We start from the raw sequence: 23,403 nt of genomic DNA on the forward strand, positions 1-23,403 counted from the left end.
TAGGCCTTAATCCGTCTCTGCCTATACAGTATTACTTACTTATAAGTTGTGCTTATTAGTAAATGTATTTCACTGTTTGCCGAAAGGACGAAATAAATGATGCGCACACACAGAGAAATAAAAGAGACATTTTATTTTACACATCATCTGTAACCAGAGTACTACCATGGCGCCCGGAGAAAATGCATGTCGTAGTGCCCCCCCCCCCCCCCTTCTCTGTACTGAACTGTGCCAGTGGGGTATGGCCAGCCTACGGGGTAATACTGAAGTGAAGAGAAAAACAGCAAACAGTGACAGTATCACGCTGGGGCATGGATTAGGGGGGAATAGAATGCTTCAGTGGTTTGACATTAAAGGGTAGCTCCTTTTGGCACTGCTTTATTTATGTAAAGCACCTAGGATCTGACTTTTATCTCCTTTGAATCATTGTTATTAGTCAATAGAGGATATTGTGGGGACACCTATGGGAAGTTCCCTTCTTAGCTATGCTCCTACTTTGCATATATCCATTGTACCTATATTAATGCGAGTACTACTAACCATGTTCTGTCTACCACCATTATTTCAGGTCTCCTAATACTTTTTAAAAGACCTTTCAAATAACACTGTGTGGTCATGCCTGGGAACACCACCATTACTTTAAATAGCAAAGCATTGACTCTTTTTAAACTCATACCTTATAACTGAAGATTATGATTTTACCTCAGATGTATAACTATTAAGTCCATTGAAGCACAATGAATGAATTAATGAATGATTGAATAAATGAGGTGAGAAGGAGGGAGGGGATCAAAGAGGAGAGGGGAGAGGTTAGTGCTGATCAGAGAGGGGAGGTGAGTAAGAAAGGAGAGGGGAAAGGCAAAGACAATCAGAGAGGGCCAGTGACAGAAGCCAATAAAAAAGGAGAGGAGAGGGGTTGTGACAGAAGCCAATAAGAAAGGAGTTTCCAGGGGCAAAGAGCCGATCACAGGGTAGATAGTGGAGAGGATTAAAGAGGTTAGAAGTGAATGTAATCAATCTGACAGGAAAGGGGAGGTGACAGAAGATGATCACAGAGGAGGGAGGGCCGGGTGGATGCAGCCTGAGGGAGCATGAAATGTAGAAACGGATCTCAGATCCATAACTTAAGTAGGCTATAAAGCAAACAGAGATAAAACTAACAGGTGGCTGTCATACTGTGCAGAACCCCATGAATTCCTGAACTCTGGATGGTGCCCTCTGTCCATTTCAGCGCCTGGAGCTCATGCTCCACTGGAAACACCCTCGCTACTTCCCTGTCTGTAACAATGATTATGAACCATATAGACACCTGGAATTTCTCTCTGTGCTATGGTTAGTGGTTACTGGCAGAATGAGACATAGCCTGTACCTCCAGAGGTTACAAAAAGACACACTGAAGTAATTATACTGTTGCAGTGTGAAGTACAGTAGTCAGCGGCATAATCTGAATTAGTGGTACTGTACACAAACAGCACATAACATTTTATGTTAAACTGTGACAACGATTCCAGTGTCAGTCCATATTATACGAGGTTTCTGTGCAGTAACACTGTCCAAGCCCTTATACCTCAAGGTATTTAATTTGAGGACGCGGGGTGTAAGGAAGCGGAAGAGACGCCATACAGGCCCAATTTTCCAATTATGAATAAAAAAATGTAATGATGGTTCCTATTATGTTCTGTGTTTTTACGGTGGACTGAAGCAGAGTACTGTATAATTCAGTAGGAACGAGTAATGTCACCACAACGTTAAGACACAAGGCGCAGCATGTCTCTAACCTCAGAGATGGCACAAGTTCTTAAAGAATTGATAAGCCGCACTCTCTCATAAATATTGGTTCAAAATGGCCGTCTTTGCTGTGAGTGAGACAGGTGCACCTAAGTCTTCTTTTTAAACATTTTAGTAATTTACTTGTGAGCACAAAGGGCCCTCTTTTATGTACAAAACATTATTTCCAAGCAAGTAAAACATAAATCTTGTGGGGTGTGACCAGATTCACTAATGCCGGGTTGTGCTTGCCACTTTATTCTGAATAATTTATGTAAACCTCAGCACTTAGGGTGGGTACACACTACAGCGCTATCGGCACGATATGTCATTTTGAGGCAAATTGGAAAGACATTTTGTGCAGATCGCAAAGTGTGCACACACAATCACGCGGTCATGTGCGTCATTCATTGCATCTTCTCTTCTGCTGTAGTGCGCGGCCGATGAGCAGATATCTTTAACAATGTTGAGCACACACAATGGTTGTATGGTGTTTTTAAAGCAATCAATATATATTGTACACGATCTAACAACAAGATGATAAACGATATATCGTGTCATCCTTTGGAGAATTGCACAGTGTGTACGCACTAGATCGATTATTCCGGGATGAAGGGAAATCGGGACGACCATTGCGTCATTTGCACATCGCTCTAATGTGTACCCAGCCTCAGAGTCTGTCACAAGTAGGAATTATTGTACTTTTATGGAAAGTATTTGCTGACACTAAGAAATAACATGTTCATTTTGCTCAATGTTTTCCACTAAAACATTTGTATCATGTGTTGGGGGTACACGGCTGCCATTAAAGTATAACGTGTTGTCGAAATTGCTGTCCGCAGGAGGCCTGTTCTGTTTTCTCCTGTATAGATAGTAGACTGCAATGGTGCTTCCGGCAACGACAAGTAGTACAAGAATAACCACGCCACCCGTTATGCCATGTGAACGTGCATCTGTCTTAGTTTCTTCTGCAAAAGAAAACGTACAGTAAATTAAAAAAAAAAAAACAGAAAAAAACAATCGAATTCTTTTTCCAAAAGCACCAGCTAATAAAACTTTGCAAATGTATGCATTAAATGCGTGAGTTAGTCTACCAGCAAGATCCACAGGGGCGAGGACTGATGTACCAGTATAAGCTTTATGGGGGGATTCAATTATCGGCGATGCCTGTGAAGTGATCGTGGAATGCTGTGAGTATGGTTGGAACGCTGGCACATTGTGGATATAAACATCCCACATTTTCTCTCACACCCCATAGAGGCAATTCTCATAGATGTGCGTAGCCAAACATAGCGACTGCACCTCACCAACAATGAGATCCCCTATGTCTGTCGGTGGAGTACATTATCAGCACAAGTGAGTTAAATTCTGGCGCAAAAATCTTGTCTCAGCCCAATCTTACTCCTTAATTCCTGCACAATCAGGTAGAACAATACAATATTCTTAAGTAAGTTTTAGGTACGCCTACTTAAAGAAACAGTGGTGGCGAGGCTCTTTTCTCATATCCCGATCTACCTTATGGACCTTATACCACCATCACCATATTCACTTTCCGATAAACACAAGGGGGACGCATTTACTAATTTTATTCTGTAGCAGTACTTTACATTTGCCTTCCTTGTTGTATTTATTTTTCATATCCCATATCTCAGAGTCATTTTGGATAAGAAGAGAGAATCTTTGTCACAATCCCTGGAATATTATGAACATATCTTTTTGACTCTGGACTATATTGGTTTGATTATATCCTTTCCTTTTTTATTGTATTTGTCTGTATCACCTTAGATCTTCTCCTCAAATGTATATACAGTATGTAGTGGTAAATTCAAAGTAGATATTGTACTTTGTCATTTTATATTAAGTGGATCAAATGTCTTATATAGATTATATATAGAATATAGATTTACTGTACCTGACGTCACAATCGGCTTCTCTGTAGGTATGGGAGCTATAAATACAATGTGCAACAGGTTATATAAAAATTAGGTCTGATCATTGTAAATTCAATATTAAAAAAATATAATAATTTTAATCTGAATTTGCCTTTGACAACTGCTAACAGAACATGACTTAAAGGGGAAGCAGAGCTCTTCTTACTGCTCTTACTTTCTGCAGCTAAAGAACAAAGCTAAAGGGGAGAAGTATTAAGCCTGGGAGAGAGGGAGAGTGGGGAAGTTGCCCAGAGCAACCAATCAGCTTCTAACTGTCATTTATCTAGTACAGTCTTGTCTTTGAAATGACAGTTAGAAGCTGATTGGCTGCTTTAGGCAACTTCTACACTTTAACTCTCTTCAAGACTTAATAGATCTCATCTCAGAAAGTGGAGTAGACTAGAGTGTGCCCAGAGTCTATAGTGCAGGTCACCTGGAAAATGGCCGTGGTGGCCATTTTCCCTGTACTGCGCATACGCCAACGACGGGAAAATGGCCTCGGTGGCCATTTTCCAGCCGTTATTTTACAGCGCAGACACCAGCGCCGACATGGGACTCCGGAGCGGTAAGTATAATATGGGTGCAGGGTGCATTATAAAGAGGCCCTTGAAAGCAACCAATCAGCTTCTATGTTCTAGAAGGTGGATACATGCCAATTTAGTAATTTTTGCATTCCACATTCTCTAATCACTATAGCCAATGCCACCTCCTCAATTATTTCTGTTAGCTAAATAAGTGATGGATTCAAACCAGTAGAATATGAAAAAAATAAAAAACTAAGTAAATACAGAGACAAGATTGATTCCCACTGGCATGTACCCCAGTGTCAATATAAAGCAGTACTTGCAGTTCCCGCGCTCCTCTGGGATAAGTATTCAGTTATAAATAGTTCTTAAATGATAGGGATTTTCTCAGAATGGGTTCCTATGATATTCCTTTTTTTTCACCGTCTCTCTTGTAATCAAACGATTTCAAACGGTGGATATGCCCAAGTTTCCTCAAAAAGATTAAAAAGTAGTATATAGTGAAGTACAGTTTATTGATATATAAAAACATCCATAGACACATATAGGTAGCAGCGTACCAGAAATATTGGGGTGCAGGACAACTCACACCCAAAACAGCATGTACAGGTATGTACTCAGTCACCTCCCGGGATAGGTTCGTGTAGTCACCCTGATTCCTATATTGCAGTGGTACGTCCTCTGACCCTTACTCCTGGTGTGTTTTAGTGCTGCTCCTCTCTCACCAACGCGTTTCTGCTCATACAGAGCCTTTCTCAATGTGTATACATACCACCATATACTACTTTCTTAAATACCCTAAGGTATTATCCTATTGGTCAATCTCTAAAATGTCCTATTTACCTTCCCCGCAGGACACAGTTAATAACAGTCCTGATGGATCTCACCTTAAAGATCTAGTTCTTCATCTTCGCCACCTATTTAATATTATTGCCAACAGAGATGGGGAAAAAACAAAGATAAAAATAAACTAACATCGTGCGTTCCATTTGCTGGAACGCTCGCCATTTCCGGTGGACTTCCTGTTGTAGTAGGTCATCCCCATAATCTATGGCCACCAACGCGTGCGTTCCATCCAGTGGGACGCACGCCGCTTCCGGTCACGATCCCCGGAAGCAGTGCCGCCTTAACCTAAATAACTGTCACATTCGGCTCCAATTGAAAGAGCGCCACAGCCGACGGACCGCCTCTATAAAGCCCTCATCACAATGTTTAATCATCCAGCGCGTGCGTTCCAGTTATTTAGGGTCACAGCGGCACTGCTTCCGGGGATCGTGACCGGAAGCGGCGTGCGTTCCACTGGATGGAACGCACGCGTTGGTGGCCATAGAGTATGGGGATGACCTACTACAACAGGAAGTCCACCGGAAATGGCGAGCGTTCCAGCAAATGGAACGCACGATGTTAGTTTATTTTTATCTTTGTTTTTTCCCCATCTCTGTTGGCAATAATATTAAATAGATGGAGAAGATGAAGAACTAGATCTTTAAGGTGAGATCCATCAGGACTGTTATTAACTGTGTCCTGCGGGGAAGGTAAATAGGACATTTTAGAGATTGACCAATAGGATAATACCTTAGGGTATTTAAGAAAGTAGTATATGGTGGTATGTATACACCTTGAGAAAGGCTCTGTATGAGCAGAAACGCTTTGGTGAGAGAGGAGCAGCACTAAAACACACCAGGAGTAAGGGTCAGAGGACGTACCACTGCAATATAGGAATCAGGGTGACTACACGAACCTATCCTGGGAGGTGACTGTTTACATACCTGTACATGCTGTTTTGGGTGTGAGTTGTCCTGCACCCCAATATTTCTGGTACGCTGCTACCTATATGTGTCTATGAATGTTTTTATATATCAATAAACTGTACTTCACTATATACTACTTTTTAATTCTTTTGAGGAAACTTGGGCATATCCACCGTTTGAAATCGTTTGATTACAAGAGAGACGGTGAAAAAAAAGGAATATCATAGGAACCCATTCTGAGAAAATCCCTATCATTTAAGAACTATTTATAACTGAATACTTATCCCAGAGGAGCGCGGGAACTGCAAGTACTGCTTTATATTGACATTAATAGGGTGTAAGTGGCCACCCAAGCATTTCCTGCAGCACCATTGTGTTGGTGTGCTTATTTCATTGTGAATTGTTTGTTATTGGTTTATGTACCCCAGTGTGGCTAATTTGCAGGGTACGGGGTGTATTTAACAAGGCCCTGAGTTATGAATCATTATGTATCGCAGCAAGGGTTTCATCACCACTGTAACACTATATAAAGGATATGCGCATGCGCAGTTTCCCTGGTCCCCATTGCAGTGTATAGCTAACAACATGCTGAGATTTGTAAAGACAGAGCACTGTTGTGGGTAAGGATGAGTTGAACCTGCAATTACTTACTTTTTAATTTCTTACATACATATCCCCTTTTAGCGGAGCAGAAAATGCTATTCCACGTCCCTTTTCTGGAATATACTTCCACACATTGATCACCTGAAAACCCGTACGGTTCACCGTAATCCCAGTTGACAAAGTCCATTGGCGTATTGTCCATCCAGAGCCACTTTTCTAGAAGTAAACACAGACATCTCCGAATTTACTGGGGTTGTCTTACGACCTCCCATCCATTGTTGGTGCTCTCCCATTCGCGTGTAGAGGAGGAGCACACCATATAACATTGTCTTGGTCAGGGTTCCTAGGCTTATTTTTTTCCTTTCCACCCACTTTTTTTTTTAAACATTTTTATTTGTTTTTTGCAGAGTGATATAGAACAAAAAAAACAGTCAGCAAAACAATGATCACAATTGTCTGTTACAGCTCCATAAATAGAAAAAGAATTACAAAATTGTCTGATTTACAACTATTGTAATAGCTTACAATTATATAAATAGAAGTATATGGAGTCATCCAATAAAAATGTCCAAGTTAAATCATTGGAGATGACTTAGTATTGTCATGAAGTAAAACATATACCGTATATACTCGAATATAAGCCGAGTTTTTCAGCACATTTTTTGTGCTGAAAAAGTCCCCCCTCTGCTTATACTCGAGTGATGTCCGCATAGTACACAGCTGAGTAGCGTACCATGCGGGCCGCGGTGCAGACTGTGTCTCTGTGACACAGCTGCACCGTGTGTGTAGCGCTGACTTGACGGAGTTCGGTCAGCACTACACAGTGCCAAACACACAGCCGCCGGAGCCGGCAGCTGTGTGTTTGTTGTAATCAGCAGCCGATGAGAGTCTGTCAGACTCTCATCGGCTGCTGCTGCTCCCACTGCGGGAGCCATCTTCCGGCTCCTGCAGTGGGTAATGGGCAGTGGCGGGCTGGGCCGGGGGACATGGTGCCATCTGCCCCCCAGGCCGGTACAATCTTAATATTCCCGGGCCGCCAGGCTCCAGCAGGCAGGCAGTGGATGCTCCTGCTCCCTGCGCAGCTTGAGAGAAGATTGGGTCACCGGCGCTGGGCCAGTCCCATCATGTCCCCCTATGCCAGGCCGCCCACACTACCTACCCGGCCGCAGCTACCCCAGCGGAGCTCTGATCGGGCATCAGAGTCCTGGCTCCATGCTTCCCTATACTAAAATGGCTGCGGGAGGGCTGCCGCGCATGCCCAGCCGCAGCAGTTCTCCCCATGGGCCTTTGCGGAGCTTGTGAGCCACAACTCATGGCTCCGCCCCCATCCATGTCCGGTGGACTCCAGCAGCAGCTACAGGGCGTCCATGCGCGGCAAACAGGTAAGGGCAGGGGATCTAGCATCAACCGTAAGGGAGGCAGTGGCACTTGAGTGTGTCACTGTCACACATATATTTTATATAATGGCAATGGGCTGCATACCCCCCTCCCCTGATCTCCCCCACCCACACACTCCAAGTGCTCTTCTTTAAGTGGTAAAGTCTCCCAGGTCAGGTAAGTAATTGTCATTGTAATTTTTTATCATATATATGTGTGTGTGTGTGTGTGTATGTGTGTGTGTATATATATATATATATATATATACACACACACACACACACAGCTTGAGTCTCCCATATCCAAAATGCTTGGGACCAAGGGTATTTTGGATATCGGAATATTCCGTATTTTGGAATAATTGCATACCATACTGAAATGTCTTAGGAATAGGGACCAAATCTAAACACAGAATGCATTTATGAAGCACATACACCTTATACACACAGCCTAAAGGTAATTTTATACAATATTTTCAATAATTTTGTGGCTCAAACAAAGTTTGTGTAGATACATGAAATTAATTTGTGTCATATACACCTTATACACACAGCCTATAGGTCATTTTATACTTATTTTTTAATAATTTTGTGCCTTAAACAAAGTTTGTGTACATTGAACCATCAAAAATCAAAGGTTTCATTATCTCAGTCATGCTAAAAATATTCCGTATTTTGGAATATTTGGATATGGGAGACTCAACCTGTAAATATATATATATATTAGAGTATTTCTGTAAACACTGAGTGCCGCCATTCTTGCTGTGTGTGTGTGTGTGTGTGTGTGTGTGTGTGTGTAAGTATATATGAATATATACATATATATGTATGTATATACACTGTATTTTTATTTTTTACACTAACTTATACATGAGCTAGAGAGGATACAGTCAGTTTGCCAGCAGACGGGATGCCAGCTGATAAATCCCAGTGTCAAAATCCCGACCTGGAACTAAACATAGGCGTCAAAATTCTGACGCTAGTTTAGATACCGACGCTGGAATCCTGTAGGTATAGCAGGGTGCCTTAGTTGTAAGTCGCGGGCAGGGAGGGTTAGTTTTAGGCACCACTTGAGGGAGTTAGGGTTAGGCATTAGGGGGGAAGGTAAGGTTTAGGCATCAGGGAGGAAGGAGAAGAGGGAGGGTTAGGATACTGACCGACGGGTGTCGATATACTAACCCTGTCAGGATGCTGGCGCCGGGATTCTGACCGCCGGGATCCCGAGGAAGAGGGGGTTGGGGGCCCCAGAGATATTAGTGTACCGGGCCCCAAGGTTTCTGTTGCCAGCCCTGTGCATATTGTATGTATTATAAATACTGCTGGGGTCCTATGTGTTTACTAATTATATAAAATATCATGCATTTATGTTGCACTTGCACATATATTTATTTAGGTGACATGTACATGTGAATGTCACCTTAACAATTACTACACACGCAAGTGCTACGTAAGTGCCACTGCCAGCATATTTTATATTAGTAACAGACACATAGGACACTTCACTATTATATATTGCAGGGGTCCTCCTATACTATATGTAATTATTTAGGCAATGGAATGATAAATAGTGTAGGTGTGTTATATTTTTGTTACTTATATATCATGGACATTGATATTTATGTAGGTTGTACTTGCACATGTGCATGTCACCTAAATAATTACTACATTTGCCCCCTACATAAATGTCAATGTGCTTGATACATAAGTAACAAACATACGGGACAGCTGCAATATATTTCATCCCATCCCATAGATAGCTATCACATATAGGATAGGACCCCTGCAAAAAACAAAAAAATAAAATATTTTCTTCTCTGCAGCGCCACATTACGCAAACCACACCCCCAAACTTATTGTCACTCCCATTTTAAAATTGCATTCGCTGGTAGAAAAGCTGGGCCACTTGCCCTTGTTTGCCACCCAGGCTGAAAGTTGCCAGCCAGCCCCTGGTAATGGGAGAGACGTCGTAAAAAAAAAACTGCATGGGAGAAACTTTGGAGATCAGGTAGGCCAAAACCGCCATGTGAAACTAAATTTTTGCAATTTTGCTTTAGCAATTCTCGCTTTTCCTTTCCGGAACCAGGAAGTTGGTGTTTGGGACAACTAAAAATATATCCAAGCCAAAGGACATTATCAACTGCAAGGACTTCTTGCCTTATGTCATCTTGGTAATGTTCACTCCTAATCTACAGGGAATATAACCGGGACTGGTCTAATTTTGCTGCTGGACTCTGGGATTTTATACAGTAGTATGGGATTAGCCCTAGATGCTGCTACTATTATCATTTTTAATTGTACCTATATATGCTCTGAGTGTTTATATTTTATACATTTGGTTCTGTTTCAATTTTCTCTATTTATTAAAAATTATTTTGTACAACTAAGCCATGTATTTATGATATATAATTTTCTACAGGTACTATTTACTGTCCACAAGCGCTATAATTTGTTGAGGTTTTATACAGGACAGCCTTGTCTGGTACCTCTTTGTATGGGGAAAGGAGTAGATAGATAACCATTGCAGGGTATTTGCGATGATGTTTCAGTATGTATTGTCTTAATATAGGCTGTAAATTTAGACGGAAACCCAAATCACTCCATAGTGTCATAAAAATGCTTCCATAAAACCATGTCGAAGGCTGTTTTAGCATCCAACAACAAAACAGCTCTAGATGGAGGATTGAGTATTTGATTTGTGGCAGATATTAACCACAAAAGATCTCCCTGATATAAATCCTGTTTGATCATGATGTATTATGTTGAGTAAAATCAATTTTATACTGTCAGCAAGTATTTTCGTCAAAATGTTATCTATATTTAGAAGTTATATAGGTCTAAGAGCCTGGATTGCTCATTTCCCTTCCAGGTTTTGGGGTAAGTTTTATAGTGGCTGAATTGAAATACAAGGGCATAATATTGTTGTCTAGAATATAATTGAATAATGTAGTCAATGTAGGAACAAATCCTTGGGGACAGGAGTTTGTAAAAATCAGCTGTGAAGCCATCGGGTCCCGGTGCCTTCCCCAGCTTCAATTTGGCAATTGAAGTTTTAACCTCCAATTCAGTAATAGGCATCACTAAAGCATCGCCAGATTGGGTTGAGGCCATGAGTATGGGTAGAATTTCCCAGAAAGAAGAATTGTTAGAGGGAGAGTCAATAGGCTGTGCATAAATATTAGTATAATATTCTTTCATTGTTCAGTCATTTGTGTGCTAGTTGAGGTAAATGGTAATTTTAGAGGGTGTATTACCAAAGGTGGGTGTTGCCCTCTTAGTAAATTTGTAGTAGTTTTCCTGTTTTATTACCAGATTTTAAAAATCTATAATCTTTCCTGAAAGAGTATGATGATTCCATTTTTGAAAATAATGCGTCATAATGAGACTTGGCGTTTAGGTATATATTTCTGGTAGTAGGGTGAGGGGTCGTTTGGTAATGTTATTAAAGCATCTGTCAGTCTTTTCTGAGCAGTTAAATTATCAGCAGACAACAGCTTTAGATGCCTGCCAGAATAACAACGGATCCTCTTCAAAAGATGATAGGTTGTTTATTTTATAATCTTCCAATGCTGTCTCTACCTTGTTTCAGAATTGCAGTAAATGGGATAGACTAGATAAGTAACGCCAAATTTGGTAAGGTCCTGTGTCTATGTTGGTATGAAAAGTAAACCATAGCGACGCATGATCCGACATGCTAATAGCTTCTATCTCAGCTTCCGAAATTCTAGGGGATAAAGTAGCTGATGTAAAGAAATAGTCTATTCTGGACACTGAACCATGGGCGGCTGACATACAGGTAAATTCCTTGTCTACAGGGTGAAGAGTCGTCCATAAATCTAATAGTTGTAATCTTCTCAAGAATGTAGGTATCCCGAATTTAGGAGGTTTCCCTCTGCCTTTATTTGGGAATTGTTTTTCTAATTGAGTAGAGGTAATCAAATTGAAATCACCACAAACAATGAGGCAAGTTGGCATAAGGTTGTAATGTCGCTATTAGTTTCTGCAGAAATATTTTGGAATACACATTAGGTGCATAAACATTGCACAATAAAAGGTGTTGATGAGCTAATTTAACTTCACAAAGTACATATCTAACGTCAGGGTCAGATATTGTGGATATTAATTCCAATGGTACAGTGCGTCTGACTAAGATAACTACACCTCTTTTTTTTTTTTTAAATTAAATGGTGCAGAGGCTAAAACTTTCCACTGCAGCATATTAAGTTTTAGGATCTCATTGGGGAGTAAGCAGGTTTCCTGCAGAAAAAACACTTCTAACTTCAGCTTTGTAATATACAGCAACATTTTTTTACATTTTTGAGGGGAGTTTATACCCCGACATTCCAAGATCCTATTTATAAATTAGTCATCTAATTCAGTTAGAGAGAGAACAGACAGTAAAATTGAGCACCACAATAAATAACAAGAAAAAGTATTTTCAAAAATTACCCACGCAATTAGAGCAATAGATGGGGGGAAGGGAGGACATAGTGAGGAGGGACAAAGGGGGACAAACATATGCAATCAAAGAAAATTAGATTCAGATTTAGATATCGTTATACAGTGAGTAAGTACTTCTGGAATACAACCTAACTATCAAAACAAATTGGTACATACTCCAGAACTGCACCGATCCAGTAATATATAAAAATACGAGTACAATACAGGTTGAGTCTCCCATATCCAAATATTCCAAAATACGAAATATTCCGAAATACAGAATATTTTTAACATGACTAAAATAGTGAAACCTTTGCTTTTTGATGGCTCAATGTACACTACAGTAACTTTGTTTAAGGCACAAAATGATTAAAAATGAAGTAGAAAATGACCTATAGGCTGTTTGCTTAAGGTGTATATGAAACATAAATGAATTTCAAGTATGTACACAAACTTTGTTTGATGCACAAAATTATTGGAAATATTGAATAAAATTACCTGCAGGCTGTGTGTTTAAGTTGTATATAATACATCAATGCATTCTGTGTTAGATTTGGGCCCTATTCCTAAAAAATTTCAATATGGTATGCAATTATTCCAAATAACGGAATATTCCGATATCCAAAAAACCCCTGGTCCCAAGCATTTTGGATATGGGAGACTCAACCTGTAATATTGGAAGCAGCGAAACCTCACCAGCATAACTTGAAATATTGAACACAAGAAGCAAAAAGGCAAGGGGGGGGGGGCACGAATTTACAGCGCGTTATCAGAGATCAACACAGCAATAAACATCATATAATATCAAGTATATCAGAGCATTCATCAAGATAACTATATGTAACGCGTAGCTTCAGGGCGCATTAGAAGTGGTACCATGTGCAGCTGCAATACAGTCTCTACCTCCTCTAGGAACGCTCTTGCATCCTCCATGGTTGTAAAATCTATAAATGAGGATCCATTATAGATCCGTAATTTAGCAGGATAGAGCAATGCAAATTTTTTCCCGCGCTCAATTAGCTGCGCACAGACAGGAGAGAAGTTTTTCCTCGTCTTCGGAAGCTCCGCGGAATAATCTTTGAAAAAGTACAATTTATTACTATCCCATATAAGTGTGCGGTGTCTGCGGGAAGCACCCCATAAAGTCTCCTTATGTAAATAGTTCAGACACCTGAGCAGTACTACCCGGGGTCTGGCATTCACTTGTGTGCGCTGGGACCCAATTCTGTGTGCGTGTTCAATTACTACATTTTTGCAGGCCTCTTGGATTTGCAACAGGGACAGTAACGTGCTACTGATAAATTCAAGTTTCACTGACTCAGGAAGACAAACAAGTCTAAGATTATTCCTCCTAGACCTTCCAGGTCATCCAATTTGTTCCATATCTGGGGTTGTGATTTAATTTGGGTGGCTTAAGATTTTTTCAGTTATGAAACATCAGCAAATAACTCTGTGTTCAGTATTCTGCTGCTGTTTTGTGAGCTGAGAGATCTGTCCTGCTATGCTAGCAGTTTGTGCCTTTAGTAAGGGACCCATAGCCTCTTATAGCTGTAATCATGTCCCCGTATGTGACTGGTGTGTCGGAGCCAGGGAGTACCTATTCTAGTGAGGATGTGACGGCTGGAGCACTGACAGGGTCTCCTATGCTAGCATCTCTCAAACCATGATCTGTGGAGGCATGATCAGGGGACGAGGAGGGTGTATTGCTGTGGTCTCCGGCATCCGGTGCCATCTTGGAATCCTCCCTCCGGCTTTGCCTGTTGTTTTTGTGTGGCATGAGAGGTAGGAAATACCTTTCCATATACTATGCTGTGGTCTCATGAGGCAGCACTGCACTCCAGGTGGTTTATGGAGGTCTTTGAGGGGGCGTGAAAAAGGGTGAGCAGATCGGCGTTAGCAGAGCTGTTCCTTTCCGCTGCACACATGTCGGAACCGGAAGCCTTCCACCCGGATGTAATTTTTTTTTGACACCAGCATTGTAACCGTGGTCCAGCGTCGGCACAACCTCTACAGACTACAATGCTCCTGTGTCCTGGCTTTAAGTTCTTACACTACATAGATTTCCTGATTTCCACTTATACTGGCTTATAGGGGCTGATTCCGAATCGGATGCAGTGCTAATGCCGGATGCAGTTGAACGATTTGTTTTTCTTCTGCACATGCCTCTAAGTACGAGCATCCAGAGTCCGTGCACACAGTCGGTGTTACGATTGGGACGCGCGGCCTCAGAAATGTCTTGAAAATGTATTGGACATCCCTTAGCAGTGACAGGGAGGTGGCTAAGCAGGCGCACGGATATACTTCGTGCTATAGAGAATGTTGAGGGTGTGTCACTGTATAGTGGCTGCAAACTCAGATGCGCAATCACTCCCATTGCAGGCCCTACTCTGATGGCCAATCTGCCACCGGGCTGGTGTAAGTTTCAATGGATCGACCAATGGTTGCACCCAAAGAGGCACCAAGTGGATGGGCTTGTAGCGGATCTTGTATTAAGTCAGAGGCGTGTGACCGGCAAAAAATGCAGACATGGGCGCCGCTGCATGTGATGCAGAATCGGGCCCCATAAAGTGCTATAATTTGATACAGTAGCACATTATAATATAACTTCTGGTATAATGGCCTATTAAAGTATAATCAAGTCAGACGCTGGGAAATCCATTATTCACTATAGGAGAACAACCTCTGGTTGATCATTACAAGATGAGTCATTGCTCTCAAATATCCAAAAGGGGTTTAGGAACAGTAAGAAAAAAAATAACCTGTAGTCTATAAAATACATTAACTAACAATAGACATTTGGTGCATGCCCCAGCATCAGGAAATGAGCCCTGAGACGTGATAAAATTGTTACTTTTCAGAAGGTGCTCACGGTCTCTTTAATTATTACTGATTCTGGATCTTGGTGATCCCCCTTGTACCTACATAGATATTTGGTGATTTGCTGTATGTGCTGGTATTCTATGCCTGTCTGTTATCGCCACCTCGATGTTCCAGTGCTACCTCTAACTTAACAATATAATCATCCCCTGTCCCCCCATAAGCCACTACCCTTTTCCTAGTCTCCTTCATGGAGGACAACATCTCAATCTCTTTTGTAACCCAACCCCACTGCAGGGAGTCACCCTCAACTCCTTCTCCACAATCCACCTCTTCATATGTGGCCAAGAGCAGTCTTGAGCGCACAGTGTGGCCTATTCATGATGTTAATTATCGGGGTCAGGACCCTAATAATTAACATTCTGATTCACCGTGGCTACCGGAGCAATTCATCATTGCTCCGGCGTGGTGACAGCTGATACGATATCCCCTGTCGGAGCAGTGCGCACAAGCGTCCCGACGTCTGGCAGAAGGAGCTGGACAGGGGCGGAGGGATCCAAAAGAATCCCCCATCGCAACCCGGACAGCCTTCCCACAGGGAAGGAGTAGGTTGTGATGCCAGATCTGAAGATTGCGAATGCTCCCGCACTCAAGCTCCGAAAATATTGTAATTTTTGAGCATGGTAAAATCTGTCCCCATACTAGTGTATGGGGACAGCAGGCCATTCCGCAATAGAAAGGTAAGTAGGAGATATCTGTGATACTAGTGTATGGGGACAGCGAACCACTCCGCAAGAGGAAGGCAAGTAGGAGAAATCTGTGATATCTCCTGTTTTACCTTCTTGATGAATGGCCTGATAACTTAAGTTTTACAATTGCAGGTGAAAATGTGTTTGTAGCTTTTGCAGTGATTCGGATGGATATGGTTTACAATGTTCTCAATAACAGGAAAATAAGTAAAAAAAAAAAAATAATTTCTATAGACTACTGATGTTGATCGCTTGACCGTCTTGGAAAATATCATACGAGCCTGTATTCATGTTTGTTTAAAAGAGATAACACCAACATTGTGTTTACTTAAAGAGAAGAATTCACTCACTACTGGTCATCGGCATCAGAAGTCAAAGAACACAGATGCATCAGCAGTTTTGCTTACTTATTTACTAACGGACCAAACCCATTACATGCATTATTGTATATTGTCACTGCCCATGTCTATGCATCATCGAATGAAAAATCTTTATTGTAATGTACATGTTAACACCCATTCTGTTGTTTTATGTAATTAAGGGTATAAAAGCCCTCTTTCTCTGGTACACTGCCAGAATTCTCCTTGATATCTCATTATGCTAAGCCCCACAAATCTCTGCCGAGAATAGTGGAGGTATTGCTTTAATAAATTCTATGTTCATTACCACAAGCAGACGGTGCAAGAATTTTTATTCAACATGATGAATAGGCCCCAATGTGACTACATGTTCATATGGCTGCAAACATAAGTAATTCTTTACACGCTACTCAAATCATCTGTAAATACACCAGCAATGTGTGCATGGAGCAAAATGCAGATATTAATATTAAAATATGGAGTGTGCTACCTCCATAATGCTCCTTTAGGGATGCATTTGACTATACCAACATGGCCACTGGTTTGGTCTTCTGAGCATGTGTGGAGCCATCTTGTCACTGTGTAAGAACGCCATAGTGGAACACAGACTATATGATATACCCTCCAAGAGAAACCTGCCAAGGCATACAACTACCCGCTATATACACCGCTACACACGGGATTTAGTCAGGATACCGCCGATATCCCGACACTGACATCCCGACATGGGTCTAAAGATAGGCATCGAAATCCCAATGCCTATCATTAGCCCCACCAAACTACTGGCTAAGGGTATGATTCAGAGATGGTCACAGAACATATCGCGTCTTGTACACAGTAGCGATGTGTAGATATGCTAATGCTGCAGGAGGCGTCTGAAGGGAAAAGACGCCATCTTCCAACATCTGCGATCCGAGTGCTGATATCAAAGATTCGGCATCAGATCAACCGTTTCCAGCAACTCCCATCTGAGTAAGGTGAAGCTTTCTCAGGGCCTGATTCAGCAAGGATCGCGGTTGCTAATACACACGCAATCGGCCGACTGTTGCGATCTGCACATGCATCGCATTGTGTGTGCACGAACTAGCCATTGTGATCAGGAGTGCAATCGTCAGAGGCTACGCAGACCTATCGCAGAGTAATTGACAGGAAGTGCCGTTTGTGGGTGGTGATGGGGGGTGGTTGGGAAAACACAAGCGTGCCAGTGCGTTTGAACGCCGTTGCATGGGCATGCATAAATTATCCACTGCGTTTCTTTGCGCAGCCTGAGGTCTGATAGCGTGCACTGAAGTTAGCAATTTCTGAGGTAAGGTGTAGTGCTGCGACGGCATAGTGATCGCAATGGATTAGCATACTATTTCAGTGAGACTGCGTGCGTAATCACTATTGCATTCGCAGTTGCGATCCATAATGAATCAGGCCCTCAGTCTGGCTACTACTTGCTCGCCTGCGAGGCCAGGAAATCTGTGTCCCTGGAATTGGCTCTCCCAGTAAACGAGGGTGACATGTCTCGTTTCCGGGAATGCAGACCAGCACCACCCCATTTCCGCCCCCAAACTCATCTGCATGTCAATCATGCTGCGTCTTGGCACTGCATGCGATCACGCAGGACTCATCCTGCACATGCACAGACCAGGTCCTGCACAGACTCTCTACCATCTACTAAAACTGGCTCTAAGTCCTGAGCTGACTAGTACATTTGGTGAATCCGCTGGTGCATACTATTTACGCTGCTTACCACCGCCATATAGTACACACCTCAACAGGTTATGGGCCCAGCATGCAAACGCCATAGACATGTGTCAGCACAGAGGGGGTCATTCAGACCTGCTCGCGAGCGCAGGACGCTCACAAGCTGGTCGATGGTGCCCTACTGCACATGCGCACGACGGACGGCTAGCGACGGGATAGCCGTCGCTCCGGGTCTCGTACCAGAGGGGGCGTGCTGTCGATGTTGATTGACAGCACGCCCCCTTTGGTGGGCGTGCCGGGGGCGTGGCTGCCAGACGGAGGCGTTCCCATGGGCCGTCTGAAGCCGGCCCCACTGACATCAGTAGTGATGTCAGTGGGAGTGATCTTGGCTCTGATAGAGCCAAAATCACTCCAGGGCTTGCGGCAGCGAGACCCTACCGCAGGGTCTCCGTCGCAAGCCCGATGATCGCGATGGTCTTGACCATCGCAACCATCATCATGGACGCTCGCTATAGCTGTGGGTGGTCACCCACAGCTATGCGAGCGTCCAAGAGGCCGCTCCATTTTCATGTAGGAGGGCCTTGATTCAGAGCGAGCGCTCTGGTCAGAGCGTCCGGCTCTGAATCAGGCCCAGAGTGTGTCAGTATAAAGAATTAGCACAGAGTGTTTCAGCACAGTGTCAGTACAGAGTGTTAACCAGAGAAGCTGCACGTCAGTACGAAACATGTATACCGAAGCTCAGGAGCTGGCTGGCAACTTTCAGCCAGGGGGGCAAACACAAGCAAGTGGCCCTGGCTTTACTGCCATCATTAAGAGCTTGGCCCAATAGGGTAATGCCATCTCCAGATTTAATTTAGTTAAGGGCACATGTACAAAGGCCAGAACTCCAAATAGCAAAATAGCATCTGGGGAGCACATAGAGGAAGTGAAGGAAGAAATGAAGCAGGTAAAACATTTAGGGAGACTGTGGATAGACACCAATATTTTTTTTTTTTTACATTTCTTTTATTCATCAGAGCAATAAGTAATATACCAATAGTATAGAATAATTACATAAAGGTATTACATTCGCAGGATATAATCAAGAAATAACACATATTAATTGAGGTAATCAAGACATGGCAGGTACACCCCCCAAAAAACATTATCCAGCAAAGTTAAAAAATGGATAAAAGGTCCAAGAAAAAGCAAATTCCATCTTAACCTGTAACAGATAAAGAGATAGGAGGATCACCCAGTAAAGTTCTGGTTTCATACCAAGAAGTATTTCTGAAACAAATAGATTAGACGTCGTAAGTCCAGCATGAAAGGAGTCTATAAAACCTTCCTATAGCTGAAAAAAAAGCAGCTGTTTTAGTCTCCTTATGTAATGTGGTCACTAGCCAACCCATTTGAAAAGCAAAACATTATTTGGCCCGAAATAAAGGAACTGATGGGGGATCTGCATGGGTCCACATCTACAATATACACTTACGGGCCACCGCAGAAATGATCAATAGTAGTTTTATTACTATCTCTCCTACTTGAAACTGATGGTGGTAAAATACCCAAAATCGCCCATTCCGCTGATAATGGTAGGTAACTAACTATACATCTAGATACGAATCTGTTAACTGATGACCAGAATCCTCGTGTAAGGGGGCATTCTCACATACAATGTATAAAATTTGCATCAGAGGCCCCATATTTAGCACAAACACTAGTATCGGACAATCCCATCAGGAACCTGCGGTGGGGGGAAAGATATCCATTGTGATAAATATTATAGAACATTTCTCTATACATACAGTACTTGATGAGAGCACTAATTGAGAATAGAGGAATGAACGTAATGAACTTTACATGGTATGGGGGAATACGGTACACCAAGTAGATAACCCCGTAGATATTTTAGAATGGTCTAAAGGAATCTGGAGGATTTTAGAATGAAGAGAGATGAACCCCTGTCCACTCATAGGTCTAGCTAATAATAAGTCCAAAGAGTTGGACCTAACTATTGGAGAGAGAGTACGTATCATAGAACTCACAATGTTGTGCCTGATATAACGCCAGAGAGTGGGATTGAGGTAAAATATATTTATCCACTGATTCCGCCACCTGATAGGGCCGACAGTTCTCAGTGTCGACCAATGCTCGGACATAGTGGATCCCCCTTATCTGGCCATAATGAGAAAGGTATGGAAGCCTCCCCGTTTTGAAACTTAGACTTTAATAATAATGGAAGGAAAATGGAATGATGGCAGTTTACATTTCTTTGCTTCCTAGCAAAGTGCCAAACTTTCCATGTAACCATCAATAGGGGGTTATTAATAATATCTTTGCTCCTGTTTATGGGAATGAAGGAACACCAATATGTGTTGATCTGGCAAAAAAGACTGATCCAACTGTGAGTCAGTATAGAAATCAGTCTTATGTATCCAATCTCGTATGCATCTCAAAATTCCAGCATGTCTATACAATTTTATATTAGGTAAATTAACCCCTCCATTGGCCCGAGTCTGTTGGAGCTTTAGCAGGCCTATGCGAGGGCATTTATTCTTACAGATAAAATCAAAATATTTTATATAGATATTTTTCATCCGCCTTTGAAAGCAAAATCGGTAACATCTGTAGGGGGTAAAGTATTTTAGGGAAATATATCATTTTTAGTAAATGATCCTACCTAGGTAAGATAACATAAGGTGACACCAACGGGACAGTTCTCCCACCACTTCTCTAATGAGTAATTTCATATTGAGATCATATAAGTCCCTAATATAATGTGGCAATTCAATTCCCAAATATCTAAGAGAAATGGGGGCCCACATCACTGGATATAGATCACCCCAGTGTGGTTTCACTATAGAACCCAAATATAATGCTTCTGATTTATCAGAGTTAATACTGAAGCCGGAAACTTTAGCAAAATCTGACAGCTTATCAAATATTTTAGGTAGGGTTTGTTCTGGATCCGAGATATAGAGTCATCGGCAAAGGCTTGGACTTTAAGCTCTTGAGAACCCACCCGAATCCCTTCAAAATCTGGCCAAGAATGGAGAATATGTAACAGTGGGTCCAAAGCTATATTAAATAATATTGGCGATGAAGGACATCCTTGCCGAGTGCCTCTCGTCATTGTAATGGGGGAACTATTAGTGCCATTAATTATCAAGGTAGTAGTTGGTGAGCCATATAAAAAAGCGAAACAGATCCAAGAAAGGCCTACCAAAATCTTGCCTCTCAAAGATTTTAAGCAAATGACTCCAAGACACTGTGTCAAATGCCTTTTCCGCATCTAGACTCAAAAGCATTTCTGCCATATGGGACGGAGAATTGGAATGAGACACTATTGCTGCCAGGGCCGTTGTAACCCCCTTTACTGAAAATCTACCATGTGTAAAACCCAATTGATGGTGTGTTAGGATACAGGGTAAAAATAATTGGAGGAGGTTGGCCATGAATTTAGTCAGTATTTTAAAATCCTGATTCAAGACCTATAGGATGTAACTAATTCCGTTGGAATGTGGATACTATATCAGAAGTGGACACCAAGCGGGCGGATGTAGTAGAGTGACGTAATGTCTCATTGGTTTGACGAGTAGTTTGTAATTTCGCCATGTTAGCCAATAATCGTCCAGCTCTATTGCCCCATCTATAATAATGATTTTTTGCATAATCTTTTTGGGTCCTGGCACTGGTCAACCGAAAGCTCCCCAGTAATTGTCGATGTTGTTTATAAGTCTCAAAATTATCAGAGAAGTCAGTTTCATAGGCACCATAAGCTGTATGCATAGCATTATGTAAGACATCATATATACTCCAGTATTCCTGTCTCTTCCTAGCCTGATAAGCCAATATATGGCCTCTCATTACCACTTTGGATGTTTCCCAGAAGAGAAAGGAGTCTTCCCAATGTTCAAGGTTGTCATCGACAAACTCCATCCATTTGGATTGGAGATATTGTTTAAAGTGATCTGATTGGCCAAGAAAATACGGTAATCTCCAAAATTCACACGACATTCCAGAAAACCTAGTTGAATATCTACAGAAATCGTAGCGCAGTCAGATATGACTATACTATGGATATCACATGAGTGTACCGAGGGAATCAATCTATCTATCATCTACCAGTAAATAATAAATGCAAGAAAAAGACTTGTGTACTCGAGAATGGTAAGAATGGGTCCTATCCGTAGGGTTGAGGAGCCTCCATATGTCACATAGGTAATGAAGCGAGAGTAATTACCCCACACCCCCTAGTCCCAATTAAGGTAAAGAATGTGATGATCCAGATCTATCAAGTGTCTCATTAGCTACTCCATTAAAGTCTCCCCACATCAGTAGGTTCGGAGTGGGGTGACCCAAAAGTAAATTGGAGATTGTGCGAAAAAAAGCTAAATTAGGAGAGTTAGGGGCATAGATATTAAGGAGAGTGTAAGGTCCCCCCTTAAAAGCACATCCAACAAAAGATATCTGCCCTTTCGGGTCACATTCCGAATGAATAATGGAATAGTGTAGGCGTTTATGAAACACTATAGCCACACCCCTTTTTTAGTAGTAAAGGAAGATGAGATACATTCTTTAATCCAAGAGCTACGTAAACACATGTCATCTGAATGCGCCCAATATGTCTCTTGTAAAAATGCTATATCCCAGATATTTAAGATTGGAGTCTTCTACGTTTGATAGGGCAGTTTAGTCCCCGCACGTTCCAAGATACCATGCGGTTAGAATTATGGACCACAGAGGTTGGGGCAGAGTCAACAATTGAAGACATTTTTGTTAACTAACCTCAATCTAAGAAAGGAACCCATGCAGATATTATAAACCACCGTGCCATCCACCCATCCCAGCGAGTGGAGGGAAAGGCCAAAAATTTAAGAAAGGGGGTGCCTTCTGCCAGTTCCAGACAACACAAAATACAGACATTAAAAACAATACAATACAATACCACTAAGATACCATTTTGCTCTGAGATACTCCATTTTCTATTTTCCCCCAAACATATAAACGAGGAAACATGTATCTTGATACATATTTCCATAACACAAAAATATAAAACAGTAGCAAAGATGGGAAAAATCTGATCCCAAAACCAAGGGAGTCTAGTATCCCATAACATAATCTTATATAAAATAGAACAGTACACTATATGTGTCCCTCTTTTGTATATCAAAAGCTAGAAATATCAATCTATCAGGTATTTGATCCCGCTGAACTAGCAGATCCAGTGGGCAGAGAGTGTACGTATGTCTTGGCCTTATCAAAATGATCAAACATACGGACCGTTCCATCCACAGTAATTTTCAAATTTGCGGGGAATAGCAAAGCAAATTGGATGTGGTTATCAAAAAGTATTTTACAGAGTAGGGAGAATTCTTTTCTTTTTTGAGACACTGCTGACAAAAAAATCTGGGA

At 41.8% G+C, this 23,403-nt stretch overlaps 1 protein-coding gene across 1 annotated transcript in view; it reads right to left on the bottom strand.

The window, feature by feature from the left end:
- Positions 1-1,431: 1,431 nt before the first annotated feature.
- Positions 1,432-23,403, bottom strand: part of LOC148517457 (macrophage mannose receptor 1-like) — a 273,872-nt gene continuing 251,900 nt past the window's right edge. Inside the window, exons 28-30 of the mRNA XM_088478603.1 lie at positions 6,625-6,792; positions 3,680-3,715; positions 1,432-2,735 (exon numbers count right to left, since the gene is read on the bottom strand). Coding sequence (XP_088334729.1) covers positions 2,494-2,735; positions 3,680-3,715; positions 6,625-6,792 — 446 coding nt within the window. The 3' untranslated portion in view covers positions 1,432-2,493. The remainder of the gene's footprint in view (positions 2,736-3,679; positions 3,716-6,624; positions 6,793-23,403) is intronic.

Source organism: Taudactylus pleione, unplaced genomic scaffold (assembly GCF_031769625.1).
Source record: "Taudactylus pleione unplaced genomic scaffold, aTauple2 ptg000216l, whole genome shotgun sequence".
NCBI lineage: Eukaryota > Metazoa > Chordata > Amphibia > Anura > Myobatrachidae > Taudactylus > Taudactylus pleione.